Consider the following 12,810-nt stretch of genomic DNA (forward strand, 5'->3'; position numbering starts at 1 on the left):
TCCATTCCAAGGCATGACATTCCATGACAAGACATTCCTGACATTCCATTAAAAGACATGACATTCCTGACATTCCATTAAAAGACGTGACATTCCTGACATTCCAGACATTCCATTAAAAGACATGATATTCCTGACATTCCATTAAAAGACATGACATTCTTTACATTCCATTAAAAGACATGACATTCCTGACATTCCAGACATTCCATTAAAAGACATGCCATTCCTGACATTCCATTAAAAGACATGACATTCCTCACATTCCATGACATTCCTGACATTCCATTAAAAGACATGACATTCCTGACATTCCATGACATGACTGACATTCCATTAAAAGACATGACATTCCTGACATTCCATTAAAAGACATGACATTCCTGACATTCCATTAAAAGACATGACATTCCATTCCAAGACATGACATTCCATGACAAGACATTCCTGACATTCCATTAAAAGACATGACATTCCTGACATTCCATTAAAAGACATGACATTCCTGACATTCCATTAAAAGACATGACATTCCTAACATTCCATTCAAAGACATTCCATTAAAAGACATGACATTCCATTAAAAGACATGACATTCCTGACAATCCAGACATTCCATTAAATGACATGACATTCCTGATATTCCATTAAAAGACATGACATTCCTGACATTCCATTAAAAGACATGACATTCCTGACATTCCATTAAAAGACATGACATTCCTGACATTCCATTAAAAGACATGACATTCCATTCCAAGACATGACATTCCATTCTATGACATGAGATTCCTGACATTCCATTCTATGACATGACATTCCTGACATTCCATTAAAAGACATGACATTCCAGACATTCCATCAAAAGACATGACATTCCTGACATTCCATTAAAAGACATGACATTCCTGACATTCCATTAAAAGAAATGACATTCCTGACATTCCATTAAAAGAAATGACATTCCATGCCATGACTGACATTCCATTAAAAGACATGACATTCATGACATTCCATTAAAAGACATGACATTCCTGACATTCCATTAAAAGACATGACATTCCTGACATTCCATTAAAAGACATGACATTCCTGACATTCCATTAAAAGACATGACATTCCATTAAAAGACATGACAATTCTGACAATCCAGACATTCCATTAAATGACATGACATTCCTGACATTCCATTAAAAGACATGACATTCCTGACATTCCATTAAAAGACATGACATTCCATTCCAAGACATGACATTCTATTCTATGACATGACATTCCTGACATTCCAGACATTCCATTAAAAGACCTGACATTCCATTAAAAGACATGACATTCCTGACATTCCATTAAAAGAAATGACATTCCTGACATTCCATTAAAAGAAATGACATTCCTGACATTCCATTAAGACATGACATTCCTGACATTCCATTAAAAGACATGACATTCCATTAAAAGACATGACATTCCAGACATTCCATTAAAAGACATGACATTCCAGACATTCCAGACATTCCATTAAAAGACATGACATTCCTGACATTCCATTAAAAGAAATAACATTCCTGACAATCCAGACATTCCATTAAATGACATGTCTTTTAATGGAATGTCAGGAATGTCATGTCATTTAATGGAATGTCAGGTCTTTTAATGGAATGTCTGGAATGTCAGGAATGTCATGTCATAGAATGGAATGTCAGGAATGTCATGTCTTGGAATGGAATGTCATGTCTTTTAATGGAATGTCAGGAATGTCATGTCTTTTAATGGAATGTCAGGAATGTCATGACATTCCTGACATTCCATTAAAAGACATGACATTCCATTCCAAGACATGACATTCCTGACATTCCATTCTATGACATGACATTCCTGACATTCCAGACATTCCATTAAAAGACATGACATTCCTGACATTCCATTAAAAGACATGACATTCCATTAAAAGAAATGACATTCCTGACATTCCATTCTATGACATGACATTCCTGACATTCCATTAAAAGACATGACATTCCTGATATTCCATTAAAATACATGACATCCCTGACATTCCAGACATTCCATTAAAAGACATGACATTCCTGATATTCCATTAAAAGACATGACATTCCTGACATTCCATTAAAAGACATGACATTCCATGACATTCCTGAGATTCCATTCCAAGACATGACATTCCAAAACATGACATTCCAGACATTCCACTCCATGACATTCCAGACATTCCATGACAAGACATGACATTCCATTAAAAGACATGACATTCCATGACATGACTGACATTCCTGACATTCCATTAAAAGACATGACATTCCTGACATTCCATTAAAAGACATGACATTCCTGACATTCCATTAAAAGACATGACATTCCTGACATTCCATTAAACTGACATTCCATTACAAGACATGACATTCCATTCCAAGACATGACATTCCAAGACATGACATTCCAAGACATGACATTCCAAGACATTCCATTAAAAGACTACATTCCTGACTTTTCTTTAAAAGACATGACATTCCTGACATTCCATTAAAAGACATGACATTCCTGACATTCCATGACATGACTGACATTCCATTAAAAGACATGACATTCCTGACATACCATTCAAAGACATGACATTCCACTTTTCTCTTGATTTTTATTCACAGATACTACTGATTAATATATCGTATGTATTAACCTCGCTTGCCTAATAATTGCAGCACGATTTAATATTTTTTCCTCACTTTAGGTCACATTAGGAGTGGTACTCACAGGGCTGGACCCTGTGTTTGTCCTGATGAAGAGCACTGAAGAAGCTCAAAACTAGTTTACATCCACTAGGGACCCCTGACTGATTACAGAAAGTGACCCTAGAGACCAACCCCATTTTTAACATATCAACTAGGGGCCCGATTAAAGTAATCTTACCCACTAGTTAGATATTTTTAACTCACCCACTCCACCCATATGACTGCACTACACATAGTCACTCAAAAAAACAGTGCTCCTACGTAGTGTCGCAAGTCGTAGCACGCCTCAACCCGCAGCGGGTTGGGATGGCCCCTATGATGAAGCATGTCACCGTGGGGAAACCCTGGTGAGTGAGGGGACTCAAGAAAGGACATTTTTCCTTTCAAGCCTTGGTTTTTTCTGATTCCAACTGAGCGAGAAAACTTTTTCTGTAGCTAGGTTCTTTTTTCTGAGATTTCGGATATTTTTGGTTCAGGATTGATACAGGAGGGTGGACCTAGCTTTTCTTTCCCTCTTTCTCCCCCCTTTTTTGATTTTTGAAGTATGTTCAGTACAGTGTTAGGAGAGTTTAAGCTTCAATGAGTTTCCTCAATAGCATTTCTTTTCTCTGTCCAGTTGGATTTTGCTGCTGCAAGTACTAACTTCAGGCCATATTGCACTTGGGATCCAGTAAGAGGCAGGCAGGGCACCAACAGCAGGACAAGTATCCTACTGTATGTTTACATAAAAAACAAGTAGCTGGATTTCCCACCACTGGTACTTAAGTTGACCCCTGGAATGCCACGGGAGCTGGGAAGAATAGCTCATATGCTTCTTGTCCTGGAAGACACAGACAACCCGATTCACAAAAGCAAACTTAGACTTCATGTCTTAGGGTCTGATTTACATCTTGGTGGACGTGTTCGGATATACCAGCCGCCGAAATATAAATCCCATTATATCCTATGAGATTTATATGTTTGCTAATGGGATATCCGTCACGGTAGTGATGGAGTTACCCATCCGCCAAGATCTAAATCAGGCCCTACGGTTAGATATAAAACCTAAGGGCCTCATTACGAGTTTGGCGTTGCGGGACCACCCTGCACTGCCAATCCCATGGTTGAACCGCCCACCAGATTAGAAGTTTTGCCCTGTCTGGCGGGCGGTTCTTTGTCATTCCCACGGTGGTGCCTATGAACAGCAATAGGCACATTAAAATCAGAACTTACACGGCATGGAATGCTGCAGTCCATGCAGTGCGGGTACTAGGGTGCCTGCACACAGGGGGGTACAACATTTGCCCCCGGCATGCACCTCATGGCCCTGAGGCAACAGGGGGCCCATTTATTCTCTGCCACGGTTTTCATGGCCGGTTCACCGCCATTAAAACCGTGGCAGATAGTAAACTTGTTATATGCTTGTCGTGACCGCGGCGGTCCCGCCAAGTATATTGCAGCCTTAAGACTGCCATGCCACCACCAGGGATTAGATCTCTGATCCCTTGTGGTAGTAGTAGCAGTAGTCTTAAGGTGGCGCGACCACCCTGTTCATAATAGGGCGGTCAGAAGTCCACCACGCCCTGTGCGTCTGGTGGTCCAAGGACTGTCAGACTTGTAATAAAGCCCTAAGTTTAGACCTAAAGTCTAACTTTAGATCTGAAGTTTTACTTTTGATCTGAAGTCTTCAGGTCTAAAGTTAGACTTTAGGTCTAAACTTAAACTTCAGGTCTAAGTTTACTTTTATAAATAGGGCTGTGATTCCTTATATTTCTTTTCCAAATCTCCTAGCAGGTTTGTGGGACAGCATTTCATTTTTCTGATTGCAAAAGCACAATCCAATTGCTAGTTATAAGATAACAAGTCAAGTCTTTACTTAATCTGGCCTGTATTGTCTGTTAAGCTCTCACCTACAGACAGCTAAAGCTGTCTGTCGAAGAACTCATAAGACCAACACACAGCCACACATTGTCATTGACTGGTTAGGCTGAAGTTAATGCAATTGCATTTCCTGGAATAATACATGTGTGGTAACTATCCAGTCACTCTGCTGCTCTTCCTCTCGGTCTGTGGGCCCCACCAAAATTCTAAATGTAGGATGGGACCGCTGCCGCCCCTCCTCCCTCACTATTGTCCAAAATCTGGCACCAGCACTTTCTGACTTTGGGTTTGCCAATGCTTGCTGAATCGCTTCACACACATTGGCAGAAACCCAGCTATTCCAAAATAGACATACTGCATGCACCCTAAGCAAGGTGACATCTGTAGGGGAAAAAAACAACGGGAAAGCCAATAGGACTTTGCCAATGCTTGTTCACTTAAGTGTCATGTTTAAAATCTCAAGGCATTCTGTCTGGGCTGCTAAACTCACATACTTTTAGTTTAGCACTTAACTTGCAATGAAGAGGTCAGTTCTCTTGCTGTGCATTATGGTATGTATAAGCATCAGTCGATTGGAAGAAGTGCCAAATCCCATGTGTACCATTACTGTAAAATTGGCAGAAACATAAGCTTTTTCATGGTTTCATTGCTTGTGACATCAAATACCTAACCTACAGCGACGGCCCGTATAGGGCGTGTTACCGGGGCGGTGACGTGGGGCAGAGGAGGGGCAGGGTGGGGGGTTGCAAAATGCGGCATACAGCCGATTGCAGGTAAGGTACGAAAAAAAAAAAATGCATTTCGTTGCGTGCGCAGCATCGCCAAATGAGATGCAGCGCGTGCAACAAAATTTGTTTTCTTTATTTTTTTCGTAACTTACCTGCAATCGGCCGTATGCCGCATTTTGCAACCCCCCACCCTGCCCCTCCTCTGCCCCACGTCACCGCCCGGTAACACGCCCTATATGGGCCGTCGCTGCTAACCTATGACCATCAATTTTGTTCTGTCTTGCTACGACTATGGCGAGTTGGTGATGTAGCGAGGAAGAGACATTGTGGAAGAGATTGCGAGCTAATGTTTAAACTTAATTATGTAACATAGACCAAGACATTCCTTCTTTTTGTAAGCACCACAGAATATAAACTCCTAAATACTAAACATTGTTATTGTAAAAATCAAGTTCAGATTATTAGAACATCAGAATTCTAAGAGCTCTACTGAAGATAACAAGGTAGCTCCGGGCTAACAATAGCTGCTATAGAACTTCTGTATTTTCTGTTCCAGCATTCCAATGTTTGACTTTCTGTCACTCACACTTTAATTTAGAACATTAGTAGGTGACATGTTCTAATAGCGTTATTAAAAGTCTGGGCTATAATTTCTGAGAGGACCATTATTGACTGGTATGGCCAACGGCAGTGGGCTATAATGATATATCATGTACTTAGAGATAGCTTTATTTGAGTAGCTAAAATTATTATAATTGTTATATTTAGTATTGCCAGTATCATTATTACTGTCATTGCAACTATATTTCAAATTTATTTAAATTGCTATTTCAGTTCACCAACCTACAATGCAACCATGCTTTTATCAAACCAGTGTTAAGGAGAATCCAGACTGTGGATGTAATGGATCTGTATAAGATCACTTTTCCTTTAAAGTAGCATATATTATAAAACGGGTAGGTGTACAATATACAGCCTGTGATATGGATTTCTTTGATCTGATGTTGTGTGACTGCTGAAAGCATGAAAAGTATAATTTTCCCAAAATCTCAAAATAATTGACAAGATCTGAACTCTGTCAGGCCCCATTTGATGTTGATATAAATGTAAAAACACTGCAACACTGTTGTACTTCCTCACTTTTTGATGTTTTCTTTTCTTTCAGTAAGCTGGATGCCTTTATCTATGATGCTGCTGTATTGAACTACATGGCTGGGAGAGATGAGGGGTGCAAACTTGTAACAATAGGCAGCGGCTACATCTTCGCTACTACAGGGTATGGAATAGCGCTCCATAAGGGATCACCCTGGAAGCGGCCTATAGATCTAGCTCTTCTTCAGTTTGTTGGTGACGGTAAGGCAAATGTTTTACATTTGTTTTCCATCTTGAAATTATTGTACGGCACAATGAGTTCCACTACTTTTATTTCTGGGCAGAGTCTGAAATAGTATTATCTCCCAAAAATACTTTGTCAGACCATTTTAGTCATTTATATGGGTAATTGTTTTGCAATGTGGAAAGTTTAAGGTAATTTATTTCTTTTTCATATTACAAAGAAAATGCATACATTTCTGTACAGTTAATAATGTTATAGTACATGAGATTCTGTAACCCCTGTATAAATGTCAAATTCAATTTTTTTTATAACTAGCAACATGTGACACACCCAGTTGACTAAGATAAAGAAAAGACTTTCAAACTCAACTTTTATAATGATTACAGTTGAGTTCTGGCATCACAGTTCCTGCTAACAGAGCCATTAGGGAGGTGAAAGCCAGGTCAGGTCACAGAACATAATTGAAGCAGGCAACAAAAACACCGAACTTTTCTGCTGTAATTTGCTAGTTCACAGTGACAAGCAGAGGGAACATATGTATTTTTGCACTCCTTTGATAACTAGAGAAAAGCTAGAACCTTTCTACACCTTCTTAGCTACTACAGTTTTATTTTTACAAAAAATTGATTTGAATTGTACTGTTTCTAAGATTTGGGTGAAACAAATATCTAACAAGTTTGCAAATATGCTCGCTCTTTCATATCTAATCTACTAGAATGGGGGGGGAAGTAAAAAAAAATATTCCTCTGGAGTATGCAGGGTTTAGAGCTAGTCACTAGACCTTACACAAAATAACAGTAATCCATCCTGTAGTGGAAACATTTGTGAAATAAAGAGCAATGCCTCTCTACTCCAACTTCATACATTTTTCATCTGCTTTTGACTGTGTGGACAGGCTGACACTGTACAAAATGAAGTGCTTTGGGAATACCAGGGGGTCTCCTAAAACCAACTATTACTCTTCACACATCTTTGGGAATACCTGGTGTCATCTTATGTAAGGTGGCAGGTGGGTGATCCAGCGGGTTACCAGCTAGAGATGCTCACAAACCACATACTCACCTGGGCCCATAAACACACATTCACATAAGCTGGTAAAGTACAGCTGGGGTCAATTTGTTGTAATATGCCTCAAAGTTTAATTTACTTTAACATTTTCTAATAATCTTTTTTCTGAATCAAATGTACTTTCCTCTGGTCAATGGGCCTTTTAGTTAAGCTAGTAAAGGTGAAATTACGTAAGATTGAATATTTTAAATAACTACAGACTCGGGAAGAGTTTAAATGTTTATCTAGTTAAATTCATGTGAGCCAAAGCAAAACTACAATTCATACACCGTTTTCCCCAAGGAAGGAAAATCAATCTATCAAATATGTCAGTAAATCAACTAAACAATATTATTACAATGACCGTACCTGGAGAGGGAAAAAATAGAGAGAGCAGTACAATGACATACTACACAGAATTATAATTACCTAGAATGGTGTGGAAACCAACCCCTTGGCCAAGGTGCTGGAAGGGTCCCCTGGGACAGCTCAGGTGACAAAGGTTCAGGGAAGGTTTCAGGGACAGGATAGATGACCTCTTCTAGATCCGACGCCTGTGTCGCGCCCCTCTCTGACACTGTCTTCCTCCTCAATTTTTCCGTGATCTTCTTCTAATTCTTTGCCTTATTTCCCTCCTCAATTCTTCCACGATCATCTTCTTTTTTTTTAGTTTTAAAGGAGAGTTTATTGAAGTTCATTAACAACAAATTAACAGTAAGACATAGTATTAAAATTCATCTCAAGTAGAAAAATAGAGCATCATAATTAAGTGAGAGGAATAAAAGATAAGGGAAAGAGGTAGAAGGGAGAGGGGCAGAAAGCATCATCAAATAACACAAAAGCAGTTGCAATAAAAATGTAATCATTGTCATACAAAATTATATAAAAGAATAAAGAAATAGGTCAAACGCACAAAAAATTCCTCCAATAAAAGAAAAATAAAAAATATACAAGATAGGTATAAAACAAGCAGTAAAAGTATGTACATGAAACCATCAGGAATGGATTTAGGAATGCATTTATGGGGGCTTGGGAACTTCTTCTGTACATGGATTATGGAGGGGTAGGGATCGAGCAGACACATCTAAAAAATCTGTAATGGGAAGCCATAATAAATCACGTTTAATGGCAAGTGTAATGGGATAAACATAGGCTCTGTCAAGTCTATGATGATAACAGACTCCATACCACCAAGCCTGAAATGAAACATTGGAGGTATCCTTCCAAGATTGTGATTTGCTGAAATGCTACAGCTAGAAGTAAGTCAATAATGGACGTATTAGTGGTGGAAGAGGGCCATATGTCTGAGAGACTACCTAAAAAGATATGTGAAAATGTAAGAGGGAAAGAGGTGGAAAAGATCTTATTGATCTGAGTCCACACATCAGTCCAAAATTTATGAATCCTCGGACAGCTGAATAACATGTGTTTAAGATCTGCCCTCGATGCTGAACAAGACCAAAAAGAGGGAGGGATGGAAGGATCAATTGCATGCAACTTGGCAGGAGTAATCAAAAGTCTATTATATATAAAAAATAACGTTTGAGTTGTATTCGCTGCTCTAGAGGACTTCCTTATCTTGATCCAAACCTTTTGCCACAAGGAGACAGAAAATGTGTCCTCTACATCTGATTCCCAGTCCGTTTCTGTTTTAGATTTATCTCGAGTGCCAGAAGTATCTCTTAGCTTTGCATATATCTGGGAGGCAGAAGAAGAAGCAAGCAAACAAGGGAGAGAAAGAGGGGATACATTAGTGTGAGTGATGGAATTAGAAAGAGTGTCATAACGGTTTTGCAAAACCGTACTCAATAGATTATATTTGGATTCAAAGGACTCATGTAAAGAGAAGCGAGATTGAAGGGTAGAGAAGGGGACACAAGCGCCTCCATCAAACAATTGATGGGTCCAATTAATACCAAGGCTATTCCAATCTTTCCAAAAAAGCATCCTATTGCGAAGTTTAATAAGAGGATTATACCACAAGGGAGAGTGTAAAAAACGCGACCGGTCATCTAAACCTCCCAGGAAAAGAGGAGAAAAAGTTTTGCGAGAATTTTTAAGAATAGGGAGGGAAAATTTATTTGGAATATGGGACAGCGATACAAATTCCTCAAAAGTAAATGGATGAAAAAAAGACGATTCAATCTCAACCCACAAAGGTCTTGAAGTGATATCGGCTTCCTGCTCAGATAATAGGGGAACGGAATGCTTAAGGAAAAATGAGGAATGATAAGAGGCAAAATCCGGAAAGTTAACTCCACCCAACTGCTTAGGTCGTTTAAGTTTTGCAAAAGACATTCTAGCTTTTTTATGCTGCCATAAGAACTTAGACAGCGTAGAATATATATTTTTATAACAAGATTTAGGTATATTAACTGGAAGATTAGAAAGGTAAAATAAAATAATGGGAACCAACATCATTTTAATTGAATCCAATCTTCCCCACCAGGATAAAAACAGAGGATGCCAACGAGTTGTAGAGTCCTGAATCATTGTTTGTAGATTTTTAATGTTAAGTGCTACAGTGTCTTTAATAGAGGATTTAAACCACAGGCCTAGGTATTTTATCTTAGCCGGACTCCAATGGAAAGAAGAAGCCAAGAAGTCTGCATGAAAACAAAATTTATTCAAAGGGAGAATTTCACACTTGTCAACATTGAGTTTATAACCCAAGACTTTCGCAAAATCAGATACTTCCGACAAAAAGGATGGAATAGAGGATTGTGGATTGGAAATGAATAAAAGAATATCATCCGCATAGGCAGAAAGTTTCAAATTCTTATCTCCATAAGGGAAACCAGTAATATCTGTATTCATACGAATTTTTATCAGGAAAGGTTCTAACGCCAAAATGAAAAGAAGAGGAGAGAGTGGACATCCTTGTCGAACGCCTCTGAAGAGAGGAAACGAGGAAGAGACAAGGCCATTAGCCAAAATAAAGGATCTAGGAAAGGAATATAACAGAGAAACATAAGCAAGAAATCTTTGGCCAAAACCAAACCAAACAAGGACTGCGAGCATAAATTGCCAATTAACCCTATCAAATGCTTTTTCAGCATCTAATGCAACAGCAGCTAAAGAATGCGGAAAGGAGTGAGACTTACTCAGAACATTAAAGAAAAGACGAGTATTGTCAGAAAGGTGACGTCCTTTAATGAAACCGCATTGTTCCTTGCCAATTATGCTAGGTAAAATTTTGTCAAGACGGAGCGCAAGAATTTTTGCAAAGATCTTATAATCCAGATTGATTAAAGAGATGGGCCTATAATTTTTACACAAAGTATGGTCTTTATTATCCTTAGGTATGAGACAAATTAAGGCCTCTTGAAAAGACCCCTCAGATTTTTGGGAAGATGTAAAAAACAAAAATAGTTGATGAAGTTTGGGAACAAGCAAATTCGCAAAATGTAGATAGAATTCTATCGTAAAGCCATCTGGCCCAGGAGCCTTACCTTTTTTAATTATCCGAATGGACTCTAGGATATCTTTAGGACCTATATCTGCCTCCAATGGGGCAAAGTCTGTGTCTGGAAAGGAAGGAGAAGGAATGGAAGATAAATAATGGTCAATATCTGTTAAAAGAGGAGGAGATTCCGGAGTATAGAGATTTTGATAAAAATTAGTGAACTCTGCTAGAATATCTTCATCCTTATGAAGAGTGGGGCCCGACGAGGAAATAATAGATTCAATTTTTGTGCGTTCTTGTTTAACTTTGAGATACTTGGCAAGAAGATTGCCTGCCTTATTTTGCGCACAATAATATTTGGCACTGGATTTAAGCAAAATTAGATTAGCAGAGTCCGTGGAGAGTTTATTGAAGGAGAGTTTGGCCTTGAGAAGTTTATCCAAGTCAGATTGAGAGCTAGTTAAATAATAACGATGTTCCAATTGCTTAATTTGTGTATTAATTGACTGTAAGGAATGGAATGCAGCTCGTCTCTTGTGGGAAACAAACGAGATAATGAAATCTCTAGAAGCAGCTTTGAAAGTGTCCCATAATACCCGAGGGGATATTAGAGGAGACTCATTTTCAGTAAAAAATAGGGATGAAAACTCAAGGAAAGCTGGAGTGAATTTGGGGTCTAATAGGAGAGAATTATTGAATCGCCATCTCCTAGTACCTTTTATGGGGGGGGAAGTAAATCAAGGTGCAAGGAAACTGGGGCATGGTCAGAAATTAAAATGAAGCCTATTTCAGAATGGGTAATGTGTTGGATCAGAGCTTTAGAAACAAAAATAGTCAATTCGGGACTGTGAAGAATGAACTGGTGAGTAATATGTGTACTCCTGAAGTGTAGGATGACAGTCTCCAAGAATCAATAAGAGAGCGTTGGGATATAGTGGATGTAAATTGAGTGTGCATGGAAGAGGGAGAAAAACGTGAATGGTATTTCCGGTCTAAAATAGGATCGATAACCATATTGCAATCCCCTCCTAAAATGAGATAATCATCAGAGGATTGCATCAACGAGACTAATATCTGGGGCCAAAAAAGTTTATCATGTACAGTAGGAGCATATAAATTAAAAACAGTTAAAGGGACTTTATCAACCAACAAAGATACGATGACCCATCTACCATCAGAATCATTGGTTTGAGTTACAACTTTAACATTTAACCGTTTATGACAGAGAATTGCAACACCATTACGCTTCCCTGAACCAGGAGATGCAAATACATGTCCTACCCAATTACGGCGTAATTTGGCAACTTCAACTTCTTGTATATGAATTTCTTGTAATAGCACAATATCTCCCTTTAAATTTGCTAAATGGGACAAAACTCGCTGCCGCTTAATGGGAGAACCCAAACCCTTAACATTCCAGGTAAATATATTTAGCAACATCTAACTATATACCTCATAATAACGAATATCATTTATATAAGAAACAATCAGGCAAATGAATATCCATAAACTCATCATATAAAAATTGGAGAGAAGTAATATTAGCACAGGAAGAGAAATGATAAGATGCAATAAAGAAATATGATAGGAACAAAATTGAAAGCGAGGAAGTAAGAAATCTAGCAAAGCAGGAGGAGAGAAAGAAATAACAGAGAGGATTAGAACAGAAAACAGAGAAGCAACAAC

General features: G+C 38.5%; 1 protein-coding gene across 3 annotated transcripts in view; it reads left to right on the plus strand.

Moving 5' to 3' along the window:
- Positions 1 to 12,810, plus strand: part of GRIN2A (glutamate ionotropic receptor NMDA type subunit 2A) — a 1,558,104-nt gene that overhangs the window by 1,477,777 nt on the left and 67,517 nt on the right. For all 3 annotated transcript variants that reach the window (XM_085628306.1, XM_085628307.1, XM_085628308.1), the window contains one exon: positions 6,501 to 6,688. In XM_085628306.1, coding sequence (XP_085484432.1) covers positions 6,501 to 6,688 — 188 coding nt within the window. The remainder of the gene's footprint in view (positions 1 to 6,500; positions 6,689 to 12,810) is intronic.

Source organism: Triturus cristatus, chromosome 10 (genome assembly GCF_964204655.1).
Source record: "Triturus cristatus chromosome 10, aTriCri1.1, whole genome shotgun sequence".
Classification (NCBI taxonomy): domain Eukaryota; kingdom Metazoa; phylum Chordata; class Amphibia; order Caudata; family Salamandridae; genus Triturus; species Triturus cristatus.